The sequence below is a fragment of the Nilaparvata lugens genome, chromosome 7, assembly GCF_014356525.2.
Source record: "Nilaparvata lugens isolate BPH chromosome 7, ASM1435652v1, whole genome shotgun sequence".
NCBI lineage: Eukaryota > Metazoa > Arthropoda > Insecta > Hemiptera > Delphacidae > Nilaparvata > Nilaparvata lugens.
The window spans coordinates 51,111,563-51,125,205 of NC_052510.1; the positions used below are offsets into that span (position 1 = coordinate 51,111,563).

General features: G+C 33.7%; 1 protein-coding gene across 1 annotated transcript in view; it reads left to right on the forward strand.

The window, feature by feature from the left end:
- The window catches only part of LOC111056778 (elongation of very long chain fatty acids protein 7-like), a 46,237-nt gene that overhangs the window by 29,467 nt on the left and 3,127 nt on the right, over positions 1-13,643 (forward strand). The window contains exons 4-7 of the mRNA XM_039433047.1: positions 1,673-1,759; positions 5,687-5,743; positions 6,415-6,520; positions 8,560-8,696. Coding sequence (XP_039288981.1) covers positions 1,673-1,759; positions 5,687-5,743; positions 6,415-6,520; positions 8,560-8,696 — 387 coding nt within the window. The remainder of the gene's footprint in view (positions 1-1,672; positions 1,760-5,686; positions 5,744-6,414; positions 6,521-8,559; positions 8,697-13,643) is intronic.

The window sequence follows — 13,643 nt, forward strand, 5'->3', positions numbered from 1 at the left end:
AAATTCAGTACATGTATAAATAATACAAAACACTTGTGAGTCTGAGTGTGGGGAAAGAATAATATCTAATATGAAATCGTAAATTAAATTACAGAAGGAAATTCGATAGTTGTGATCACAAGTAATTCGCTTTTACAAAGTCGATCGGAGCATTGTGATTGGGAGGGGCCTTTTGCCAAATTACTTCTACTTTATTACACTAGTGGCTTCCGTATCTGGCCTACTTCTGTAATGTAAAACATGAAGATGAAGGACGAGACAAATGAATATTTTAATAAAGTCATATTACTTACTCTGTTACGCCCACTTACTAAGGAAATAATAATGCGGTTTCTTAGTTTTGAATATAATTTAGTGGCTTTCATGTAACGAAAAGACTTGTGAACAAGTAGTTCTAACAGCGTCCCTCATGAGATTCAAGGCAATACATGATTGGAATTACTGCAGTTGTTCTACATATTATCATAGATAAAGGAGCATAAGGAGCTATTTTTCTTGTCTCTGATATTATCGGATAACAAAATCATTGTAATTCTCTGTGTGGGCTATTCACGAATTCTAGTGATTGACTTCTCTCATGAAAATTGGACGAAGGAATTTTGATTTCATAGCTCTTTCTTTATTTCTTCATATCGGTAATTCCTGATTGTAACTAGATTTGATATGGCGTTCAATGATATTGATTGGAAAGGATAAGAGCTGAACTGAAATTTGGTAAAAGAATTGAGAAACTTGTTAAAAACTGATTCTTTTGAATGAACCCACCTTGTAGGTGATATGAATATTGTTCCTTGATATGAACCCACCTTGTATATGATGAATATTCTTAGGAGGAATTTTTTGTGGATGACGGATCTGACTTGTGCGTTAGAAATAGAAGAGATGATAACTTTGGACGAAATGGGAATCGAACCCGTGATAGGTGCCGTGTTTTAATATTGAATGGAAGCGCTATATAAGTCAAATGACGATTCCAAAAACTATTCCAAAAAACTTATAGCTTTGTAATCACGTTGTATCATTCAACATTGTAAACATGCTATGAAAGTACTTTAAAGCACAATATAGTTCTTATTTTTATAGTATTATTTCTAATCATGTTAGAAAGGTCAATAAGGTATTATCAGCGAATGTTGAATGGTATCTTTTTAGTTGTGTGGTTTTACGATGTTATGAGTTCTCGAATTTTATGATAATTTATTGTCAGCTATATACTACAACACTGAGTGCCGGTTGCACGAAAGCCGGTTAAATTTCAACCGTGAATAATTTTACGAGAACCAATCAGAGAAGCCGTCTCTTCAAAAAAGCCTTCTCTGATTGGTTCTTGTGAAATTAATCACGGTTAAAATTTAACTGGCTTTTGTGTGTGAGAATGGGAAAATCAAATAGATGATGCTAAAAGCCAGGTGAAATGAAAAGCTTCTCACCGTGAAGAGAGTATGAAAAAGCGCAAGCCTGTACCAGAGAATGTCAATACTCTAGATTGGTTATTCAATGCTCGTACATTGAACAATGTTGATAAAATGAAGATAACATTATTTTACCGTACTAGAAGTACCATGTACCAATTCAAAAATTTCTATCCAAATAATTATATCAATCTTTATTCAATCATTAAATGGCTTTCTTGATTATTTATCTGATTATAATGTGATATTTATTTTCACAGTTCCTCTTCCATACAGAAGGCCACCAATATCTGCTCAAACATGGTTGCCAACCAGCCGAAATGAACACAAACGTTCTTCGAATTGATGTAAGTAGAAAACTCTTTCTAAAGAACTACAATATTAAACTGTTAAGGTATTTGGGAAAGATAACTCTCTCTCCTGTAATATGTTCCCAAAATGGTGGATGAACCCTTTTCTATAGAGTGGGTTGTTTTTGGGAAGTTCATTATTTTCAAGAAACTTACCAAATTTATCACACACCCAAGCAAACTTTTCATCGATACATCACGTATTTAATTTTTGATCCCATGGTAATATTTTCATGATACGTAATAGAAGTTCATCGAGTTATAAAGGGTGGTAATAAATTTCCAATGTCAATGACGTCTCAGTCTTTGAGTTTCATAATGAACGAATAAATGCTCTTGGAAAAATTCACGTGTGATTGATTACATTCATCTGCCGCTTTTAAAACAGAAGCTACTCCACGTAGTATTTGACCAAAGAATTGTAACTTCTATAACATTTATAGAACTTGGTCAATATCGACTCCAAAATTATATAATCCTGGAAGAGGTGTCATCCTCAATGAGATATTCAGTTTAAATACTTTTCATTCCAAATTAACTTCTATGAATCAATAACTCACAATGTTCATAGAATACATTGTATTCAAGGTACATTGATAACACGGTGAATATTAAAAGGTATACTTCTAGTAAACTTCGAACGTGAATTTCCCTCTACAGAAAAAATGTTCTCGTGCAGGTTACTGACCAGTTCTATGCAACTGGAAGAGATTTATTTTTGCACACATGCACCTGTTTTGCGAGTTGAAGTAGATTGTCAGTCATATTATCATGAAGAAGAAGGAGTTGTCTTTGACTTTGTTCAAAAGTTCAACCAATTCCAGAAGACCTTGAGCCGTAATTTTTCTGAATCACTCGGAACAAGGAAAACGTCGTTGAATTTAACGTTCAATTATAAAATAGCTGAGGTCTGCAAATAGAAAGACAAAGAGGTGACCTGTGGAGAGATTTGATCAAAGGTGCAGATCGAGATAACAACTCGAGTAAATTGGATATACTGGTAAACTGTAACTAAAAATCTTTCAACCCATGATATTTATATTTGATATACCTTAGGAAAACTTGAATATTTGAATCAGGGCGGTTCGATTTATCACTGCGGGAGAGAGAAGGGCTCTCAACATTCTTTCCAGTACAATTTCAAAATAAGTTACGCTCAAACAAAAATCAATAGAAAGTGGAGTAATTTTTTCAGTTCGAAAAATGAGAAAAATAACCACTCAAGAGATATTCCAATACTCAATGTACAACAAATTTATCTTAGTGGATTATTTGCTTGAATGAATAATATGATATCTACCACTTCATAGTTTTTCTCTGAGTTCGTATGACCTTCTCATAATTACATGAAAATGAACTCTTCTACTTATCCAGGTTCCAATATTATTCTTAGTCGTGACTATGGACTTGGCATTTACTAGCATTCAGAAGTGAATATTGAAGGAGACAAAACGCTCTCTAGGGAAGATAAAGTGTTTTATATGATGGTTTGAACAGCTCTGTATTCGAATGAAGAGGGACTCACAAAACGAGAAAAGTACAATTTGGCGAGATGGCCTTCAACATAGTTTTGCCGTTAGCTCTATCGTGACTGAGAACTGCGGATTATAACCATTCGCTGTATAATTTTAGTGCAATGTTCAGGCAAAAAACGAAAACAAAACATTTACCACTTCATTGGATAGACACACTCGGAAGTTGACGTTGTTGCCTCGGAATCTTTTGTTTTCCAAACACCATCTAGACTTCTTGTATAGCTCACTAGAATGTCTAAGGCCCACTTTCCTACCATGTTTGTTGGCAGAATCTGGATCTATTAGAAAACTGGAAGTAGCATTTTGGTATTGTTATTACAGTTTGTTTTAATGTTATAATGATTATAATGTTATGATGATTATAATGTTATAATCAATTATTGAGATAAGATCTCAACATTTTTCACGAATCAGTATCGTGTGTGAAAACTCTCTACGAATAACATCATACTCTTCACGATAAAAAACCGAATCAATGAGACCTCATGTATCATGTATTTATAAATCAGAATCACGCAGCTCACTGCGAATCCAATTAATTCTCATTCTGAATAGTACGAGCTGCTGATTCAAAATTCTATTTGAAAAAAATATTAATGAAGGATTTATTATTATCAGTAAACTGACTTTATTACTCGCTTCATCCTGTGTTTTGCATAAGGATAAATCAGGGTTTAAACTGTTTGAACTGAACTGTATTTTATCTTTCTCAGTACTGCTCCATCATAATAAATTTTCCATTTATTGCTTGAAGTAGTAGAGGTAAAAAGTGATCCATCATTCATTCATTCATTTAGACAAATATGCTCTGGAAACACTGAATTGAGCTATTACCAACACAAAACCATTCTGCATTGATAATATTTTAAAAGATGGAATACCTTTAAACTGCATTACTTTACTTTTACTGCATTAGTAAGTTGAAAGATTGATGAACTGTACTATATAGCAGCTTGGTAAAGTGTTGAAGTAACTGCATTAGTGATTTTGGTTAATTAATTGACTGGAGTGGTTCTGAGAGATGAATGAATTGGCTTTAGATTCAATCCATAATAACATGCCATTAGCGATGAGTGTAATTCCATAGTTTCTATCACTAGAAGTAACCACTATCTCTGATCCTATTTATCGAATAAATATCCCCTACATTCGCAACAGAATCTTCTTTAGGCCTGGAACACGTAGCTGATTGAACCCAGTCTGAACGATTTGAATGTGTGGGTTGTGTGCTATTCCACGCCTGCCACCATCTTGATTCTAGAACGTGCAGAAGAACAAAATGGCTGTTGGAATTAGTCTATTTTATGTTTTCAAGTTCAAGCTCCAAGCTGGAAAAGTCTTATCTGCCTAAAATATTGCCCACTTATCCCTTATCTGGATTGGAGTGAGCGAGCAACTATAAAGATATTTGGAAAGGTCATAGTTTGCAGAGATTTCCAAAATAGTATTTTCAAATGCCCGCATGGAGGAGTGTGATAAATACGTCACAAAGAAACTAAACTTCTCAGAGATTGAATTCAATAAGTTTTGTTTCAAGAGGATGATAGATATAGGAAAATACAAAATAATTCTTGAAAAACTTGGAAACTCAACAAAACGAACGATGTATAGAACTCTCATTGCACTCGATGCATAGAATTCTCCCGAGTAAATTGTATCATCTCTCAACAACAGTTTTTCACAACAGTTTTTTACAACAGTTTTTCACAACAGTTTTTTACAACAGCTTTTCACAACAATTTTTTACAACAGTTTTCGAAATGTAAATAATTCTTCTTGATGATTGATTACATTATTGGTGAATAGAGGCAATGAACTCTGCGTGATAGATTATATTAGAGATTAATTCTGTAAAACTCCACATAAGAAAAGGTTTGGATGCTTCTACTTGATAGCTGATAATAGGCTGATAATTTCTCTAAAGACAGTTCGATTAGAATTGCAGTTCATTACACCTGCTTGACCTGCTTTTGGTCAGCTTCATAAATTTAAAGAGCTCTTGATAAAGTGATCAAATACTATCTTCAAGACTTAATAACAGGCTATTATTCGATTAAGCCTGTGATATGTTGAACGTAAAAGCCTAGACTGATCGTTTCGTTCAAACTGGTTCTCAATAGCCTCTTGAATAAGGTTTAAGATTATGGACCAAGTATGCCACTAATGCTAAAAAAATATTGATTGTGTTCACTTTTTGAACTATTTGTGGTTCAATCATGTAACTCATCATGGAGCGTTGATAATCCAAGAGACAATTTCCATTCTAGATGAAGATCCATGTAGCTCGAACAAGGAGATAATAGTCTGCCCTCTAATTGATTATTTCAATTGTCCATATGAGCATTGATGAAGTAGATGAATCTGTCTGATTTGTATCTTTATTTTTTAGATGTGTGTTGGCTACTGGAGGTACACAATCATGAAATTCATTGATCTCATCGACACAGTAAGTTGAGAATACAAAATCATTGATTAATCCAATCTATCATTTATGAAACTATAATTTCTCTCAGTTGGATAAGATCAGCAAAAATGAGCTAACATACACGGCAGAAGATTTTCATTATCGTTCACGACAGGGATTAATTTTACCATTTGTAATTGTGTAGTTGTGAGCTTATAAAATAGTTGTTGTTTAAAAACATTAAGCTTTCAACCGAATTGAATTATTGTTATCACTTACTATAATTATTCGCTTCTCTAGCATAGAACTCTGTATTCTGGAATTTTCTCTCCAGTGAGGATACGTATTACTGAATAGACTTAAATAGAATAAATTAAGCCTCACAGAATAATATTTCTTATAATATCAAGGAAAAATCTTATATTTTTATTCGTTATATAATAAATTAACTCCTTATTGATTGATTTACGAAATAATAGTCAGATTACATTCTTAATAGGTAATTGAGTAGAATGTGATACAATTCATAGAGTTATTTTTCAATGAAGAGTATTTTCAAGGAACAATGTTTTATTGCTATTCATAGAATAATTCATTCCTCGTTGATGAATTAATCTAACAATAATTCCGATTACATTCTTAATAAGTAACTGAGGAGAATGTGATAGCTGTAATAATTCATAGAGTTATTCTATAATAGAGAATATTTTCAGGTTTTCTTCGTTTTGAGGAAAAAGAACTCTCACATGACATTCCTCCACGTGTACCACCATTGTGGGATGGCCCTCTTCTCCTGGTGCTGCTTGAAATACTTCAGAGGTACCAAATTTTTAAAAATATTAATATCACATAGTATATCCGTTTGAACTGTTATAGAAGAGATAGGAAAAATGAATGTATGGTAGTTGTTATTCGACACGAATGATTTTTTGTAGCCTTTTCCTACAACATTTAAAGAGATATGATGAGTTTTTAGATTGAATGTTTGAAGGAAACAAGGAAATTGAATGACAAGAACGTTCTTGTATGGGCAATGATTATAGCTAATATTGATACTTCAATTTTCAAACCCAATGTCCATTTGAATCCTCGAATGAAATTTCTAATGTAACATTGGATGATAGAATGAAAATAGTTGAAATAGTTTAATGAGATAAGAATAGAATGAGTTTTAGTGGAAAAATATTCTTCTAGGAAGAATGTGGAATTCATTGAGTACGTTGAGGTGCTTACACATTATTTATTCGCCACGAACATGTGCATTTCGCTGCACATCAGCTGCTTATATCATCAGCTGCTTTTCATCAGCTGCTTATATCTGTATTTGTTGAGAAACAGTAGGATACAAATATATTAAGCGTTGCATTTTAGCTGATGAAAAGTGAAATGCGCGTGTTCGTGGCGCGTAAGTCTGTACTTACATTTGGAGGAACGATTATTATGTTTTCTAGGCCTGTAAAAAGATGAGTGTTGTATAATCACATGTACATGGAACCAATATCAATGATGAAGCTTGAAACCCAGAAAAATAGTTCTCATTGAGGCTTCCGAGTGACATTGAGCTCGCTGCGTGATTGAGATTTACGAATATATTTTTCCGACACTTGAAAACGTGCCTTCCGTAATCTGAGGCATTTTGTGGTCGGCCCACTGCGGTTGATTGGTATAATAGCAGCTCCATGACGCATTGCAGTAATTTCACTTCAATAGAAGCCAAACGCTTCTTTACAACAATTTCAATCATTATTAGTCCTGTGGGAATGCAAAGTTTTCCTTCCAATTTTTCCTTGTGAAATTACTCCGGAGCAAATTTGCACAATTGCTGGTTTTGTGTTTCGAAAATCATTTTTTCAACCCACTAAGGCAAGGTGAACATTCATAGTAACCTTCATTATTCTGTGAAAATTATGAGGAAATGTCATCCTGAAAGAGATCCTGGATCAACATGAAACTTCATAAATGAACTCGTGGTTGGATTCTTGTGGGAATTGAGCGGAGAAGTTTAAAATCTATGTATGAAGCATAGTTTTAAGCAGCAGACGGATGGAGTGAAAATCAAACGACTGCATGCAGATGTAAGCATATGGAGACAAACGGACGTATATGTGCGTTGCAACATTCGAAATCTGGGTAGGGATTTTTCCTCCGTCTGTCTGTAGACGTCTGACTGCTGCAATGTGCGTTCACCTCATATTGGAATTGACATGGGGTTAGAAGTGTCTCAAATATCAGTCCTATTTCTATCAACTTGTCAATAATTATTCTATTTCACCACAAATGAGAAGAAGACCAATTTCAAAGTTACTTTTCTCATTGACTTTGTCACTATGTCCGAGATGCAAAAAATGAACATACTACACTGTTCATAAAAATGTGTGATGATTACAAATTCAAAAATATTCTCCTATTTTTTAAGCGATTTACTTTACAGAGTTACTTTTCTAATTGGCTTAGTCACTATGTGTGGAATCAAGAAATAAACAGAGTAGGCTACACAGTTCATAAAAATGTGTCACGATTACAAATTTAGAAATATTCTCGTATTTCTAAACCATTTGAAGCCCAGGTTTAGGTATCTTTTATTGAATCTTATCGTCTATAAATATCATTTCTAGTGATATAGTTCAGCTGTGGTCAAGTCAAGGAGCGATGTATGGCTTGGAGAACCATAAGATATAATTAAAAATATATGAATCACATATATATATGATCCTAGATTACATAATCAAATATTATAATGAATGTCCTAGAAATCGGCCCAAAGTCCTCAATGTTTATTTTCTTTGAAAGTTATCTTTCATTTTGCTTTTTGTTGAGTAATCCACACAAATCTAGAATGCATTATTTGATAATTTCAGGAGAACAAGGAGTCCTTTTGGGAGTTATGAACTGTGGAGTGCACGTGATCATGTACACGTACTACTTCCTGGCGGGACTCGGCGAAGAGATGAGGAAACGACTCTGGTGGAAGAAGTACATCACCACTATCCAAATGGTAACAATAACAAACTGCTCTTCTATTACATTCTGTTAATTCAAGTATATACGTGAAACGTAAATATCATGACTTTGCCAGTTTGAATTGATAGAAGCATTCATACTTCTAATATCTATTCAATACCTGTACCTGTGAAAGTAGAAACTATTTCACTCTAATCGTACTATAAACTCTAGTAGTTTCTAGTACTTTGCCAGTTCGAATTGATAGAAGCATTCATATTTCCAATACCTAACTACTCAATACCTGTACCTGTGAACTTATAAATTCTAATCGTAATACTCTAATCGTACTAGAAACTCTAGTAGTTTCTATTACACTCTAATAAATTATTTATACGTAAATATCATCATTTTGCCAGTTGGAACTAATAGATGCATTCATATTTTCAATAACTAGTCAATACCTGTCCCTTTGAAAGTAGAAACTTTTCAATGCATGAAGCTACATAGAACTGTTGGGCCATTTCTTTCTTGATAGAAAGTATTGAAACATTTGATTGAAAAATTCTAGATTATAAATTAAAACGCTGAGTAGCCTACTCTTCTTAGGTCGTACATTAAATCTGTACAGAAGTTTCGATGGCCCTAGAAAAGGAAATATATTTCAACAAAACAGTAGTTTCTTTGTCTTTATAAATATCACAGACGGATGGGAGTTGCCCTTAATGTCGAATTAATTCTTAGAATGATTAAGAAGAACAAGCCGTTTACTATGCTTTTGTATGGATTTAGTTCTGGTTTTGTCATTAATACTCTAATTAGATTAGTTTAGATTTATAGAACTCTTCAGACTTGTCCAAGAATCCAGAAAGTAGAAAGATCCGAACAAAAAAGACAATGAAGAACCCAAATGTATGAATTAAGTCATACTATTCTTCTATTGGCTCAAGCTAGCGTGACTGGAAAGCGAGTTTCAAATCATCTCAGTGGATTATAGATTTCATGGAGACAATTTCATGATACGGTTCCTCTTGTCTAGGCTTTTTATTATCGGTGTATTTAGTTCAGGGATAACTTGCACTTGACCAGGTTACACTTATTACCTCATTACCTGATTTTTTCAATTACATTTGAATAAATTGTAAGAAGATGCTAATAAAATTGATATGGGCAGCTTACTTTAAATGAGGACTAAATGTGATCTTACAAAAAAATGGCACAAGACTTGTTTAAAATATTCTAAAAAGTGTTTAACTTGCAGACTGCAAGAACTCATTCAATCAGGTTGTCTGACCTTTAGATGTTTGAATTTCCTCTTATTGATTTGTTCTGCTGCATTTTTGTTATCAAATGGATTTGTTATTTTGAGGGAAAAAATGAGGGTTGTCCAGATAGAAGACGGCTTGTTCTTCACCAGCCGCTAATCATTCTAAGAATCAATTCAACATTAACATGGGAGTAATATTTATCCTGATGAAGACGAAGAAACAATTTTTTGTTTCCGTTTTTTCAAGCCTACTGATGATTGCAATTTTTCATTTTTTCTATCTGTAAAATAACCTTGGCGAATTAAAAGCCAGTATTCACTCAATTCTTCACTTTGATAGGATATCGGATATTTATCGCGAATGAAGTAAAATGTTAGGAATCTTTGCATTCTTGATGGAATATATGTGATTATTGCTGTTTTCTTGATATTGCAAATAGCATGTTTGAGCCACTCACTCGTACATCAGATTTTCTTCTAAGAGCAATCAGCATTGATTGACCCATTACATTATAATATAATATTAGTATACCAAAATACCAGTCATATACTATTACGCAATGTGAAACTTCACTTGCAAAGACCGGTATTTCGGGCGAAATTCTTGTATATAGAAATATATTTTCAACCCGAAACGTCGCAGTCAAGTTCAATACTAATTGGATGTTTTCTAACTGGAGAATTCCATTTCGAATATATTTTTGTCCACATGCAGTATGCAGATGTATTCTGTCCCTTCTCGTTGTTTTTGCTGGGATATGGAAAGTTTGACTGACCTTGAATTTAATTATTCTCAAAGTTTTTGCTTCAGTTTAGGTATCTTGAACCCACTTCAAAGTCTACAGTTCCAAAACTTGTTCACCTTCAGATAATCAGTACGGTAATTAGGATGCTTGCCAGGTCAATCATAATAATTGATCTCCTATCGTACTGCAATTTTGCACAGAACGATATCAATGTACTTTCAACCGAGGAACCATTCTAACGGTTTCAATTGTTTAATGTGAACATCCATTTTTTCATACTTCGTATGCAGGTAGACTGCTACTCATAAATTTCGTACGTTGTAAAAACCTATTAGACATTCCGTTCTTCCACTACAATCTAACTACAATTAACCGTGTATCAACACGTGAAATAATTAGTGCAATAACCTCTCACAATAAAGGAGAGTTCACGTGGGAATTGCCCAAGCTGATAAGCACATATTTTAATGAAATAATACTCGTAAACCAATTGGGTTTTTTATATAAGTTTTTCAACTGGAATAACATCCTTTTGAATAGTCACTTATTTTGAACAGTCACTTATTCCACGCCTCATATCATTATCATGTTTGGATCTCACTTGATATACACCATGATCCGAAAAATTATCATAACATTTGTAAGACAACATGAATGTCAATCACACTACCCTCCATAATCAAAGAAGTACCTCTTAATTTGAGTAGCATATTAGTTTTTATTACGGATCCCCTCATAAGCTTTTTGCTTGAGCGTCGTGATTGAATAATGAAATCAGTGCGAAGTGAATACTTTAGAATCAGTGATTGATGAGATGATCAAACGAGATATTTTCTATTTTCTGTTCCTACATCACGAAAATTTCTAGACATTGACAATACTCTTACCATCTTCATGGACTCTGGAGAATATTGGGAAATAATGAAAATCTGTGCTATCAAAACTATCCAAACTGCAGCTGTATTGTCGTGTTGCGCATCTCGGAAAAACACCCCAGCACATCTTTGCACTGAAAGGACTGCTCCAGACTAGAGCTTGATTTCTCTAGACAATTGTGCTCCTCATCTAGTTTTATTCGAACTGCTGACTGAACTAGAAAGTAGCTGATCCCAGTACTAGCTGGGAAAAGGGCTCTATTATAGTGCTGCGGTGGAAGCTTCCACACTAATAAATCTCCACTTTTCTCTTGGAGGACAAATTCCAACAATAATAGATATTTCACTAGCTTCCTTCCGTGGTTCGCCTTTTTACGGTATACATTAGTTCTATTCATTGATTTCTATTACATGTTAGCTGGAACCTTTCGTATGTTAGATTACAATCAGAGCAGCAACTAACAAAGGACTATATTCTTCTATGGTCTTCGAGAATACGATGTATTCCTGCTGAACATTTTGTTTCTGTTAATACAATGATTCTCATTGTATGTACTGGGAAAGTAATCCGATAAAATATTCCACTTGTATGATAATTTGAGAGAGAAGTAGCTCAAGTATCTCTTCTTTCCCAATCATTTTGATTATTATTATTAGGTTGAATGATATTTGTAAAAAAAGGAATGGGGAATCTAATTTACATTTCAATTCAAGTAACCTAGTTATTGTGAAGCAGATAACGGAAGAGTTCTACTGGCTATATAAACGCTGTTTTCAAATTTCGCTTTAACTGATTTGTACTTTGCATCTAAATGAATAAAATATAGAGTAGAAAAATGCTTTTATTCTCTATTACATTATAAATAAAAAATAATTAAACACACATTTACGGCTTGATCGCCAGCCGGAAAGTCGGAAAAACAAACAATTGTAGAAAACACATGAATATGATCCAAGTGTATAGTAAAAATAAAAAATTATACGAAATAATGATGAATCAAGTAGTAACACAGTGAGGAATATAATTTATAGTGTAATGATCTAGTCAGAAACGTAAATAAATATATAATGAGAAAGATTGAATATTTTAAAATCGAAACAAACTCAAAAACAAAACAAAAAACATTTGAGGCTTGAACCAAAATAAACAAAATGTTAACGGAAGCAGAAGATAATAATAATCAGTGATACAAAAAATCACGTAGTGAGTGCCTGGACAAAGTAGCCAATGATAGCTCTACCAATTAAATTCTTGGATGAGAACATGTCTGTAATTCCAGGCTTTTCTACAGTAAGAGGCTAGTTTCTTCCAATCTTTGCCGTTCATGTACATAGTAAATTCTTCCCATGATTGTTCAACAACACCGAACCATTTCTTTCTCCATTCCTTCGAACAAGGGCATCGAGCAATGAAATGGAATACATTCTCAACCTCCTTCAGATTGCACATCGAGCAAATATAATTCCCAATAGCTACCTAAGGTTTATAATTCAAAGGAATTAACTCACCCCTTGCCTTAAAAATCCACCTCACAACCCACATTTCGTTGTCCTTTCCAATGTATTTTTTTACTGAATAATATCATCTAAATGAATAAATAAATAAATAACCCTGCCAATCTCATACAAATATTCATTGAAATTAAAATTGATTCGGAACTGAATATTTCCATACTAATTTTCATAACGAACACTTCCTCTCTAGAAAGATCTAGACTATAATCATCAGTGATAAGAGGTTGTTGAAGGGCAAAAGAGCAAAATTATTCAAACTAGAGAAATGCGAATGATCTGACCAATGATGAGAAACCGGTCTTTCTGGAGAAATACCCACAACCTTTTTCACAGTGACCACTCAACAAGATGACTGCAAACTAGTTTCATCTGTCTCTTTCTGACTGTTTATTGGGATGATACGGATGTTGAGTTTCAAATCTTATGGCGACCTCTGCCAGTAACAGGGTCGCTCCAACAACCTTACCATTGCACGGGTGCACCCATATGCAAACTAGCCATAAAACTCGCCTGCTAACTTGCTTAGGATACATTTTATGCAGGCCAACTAAATAAACATTAACAGGTGAACGTGTGTTTAAATGCAATTCATGAACATA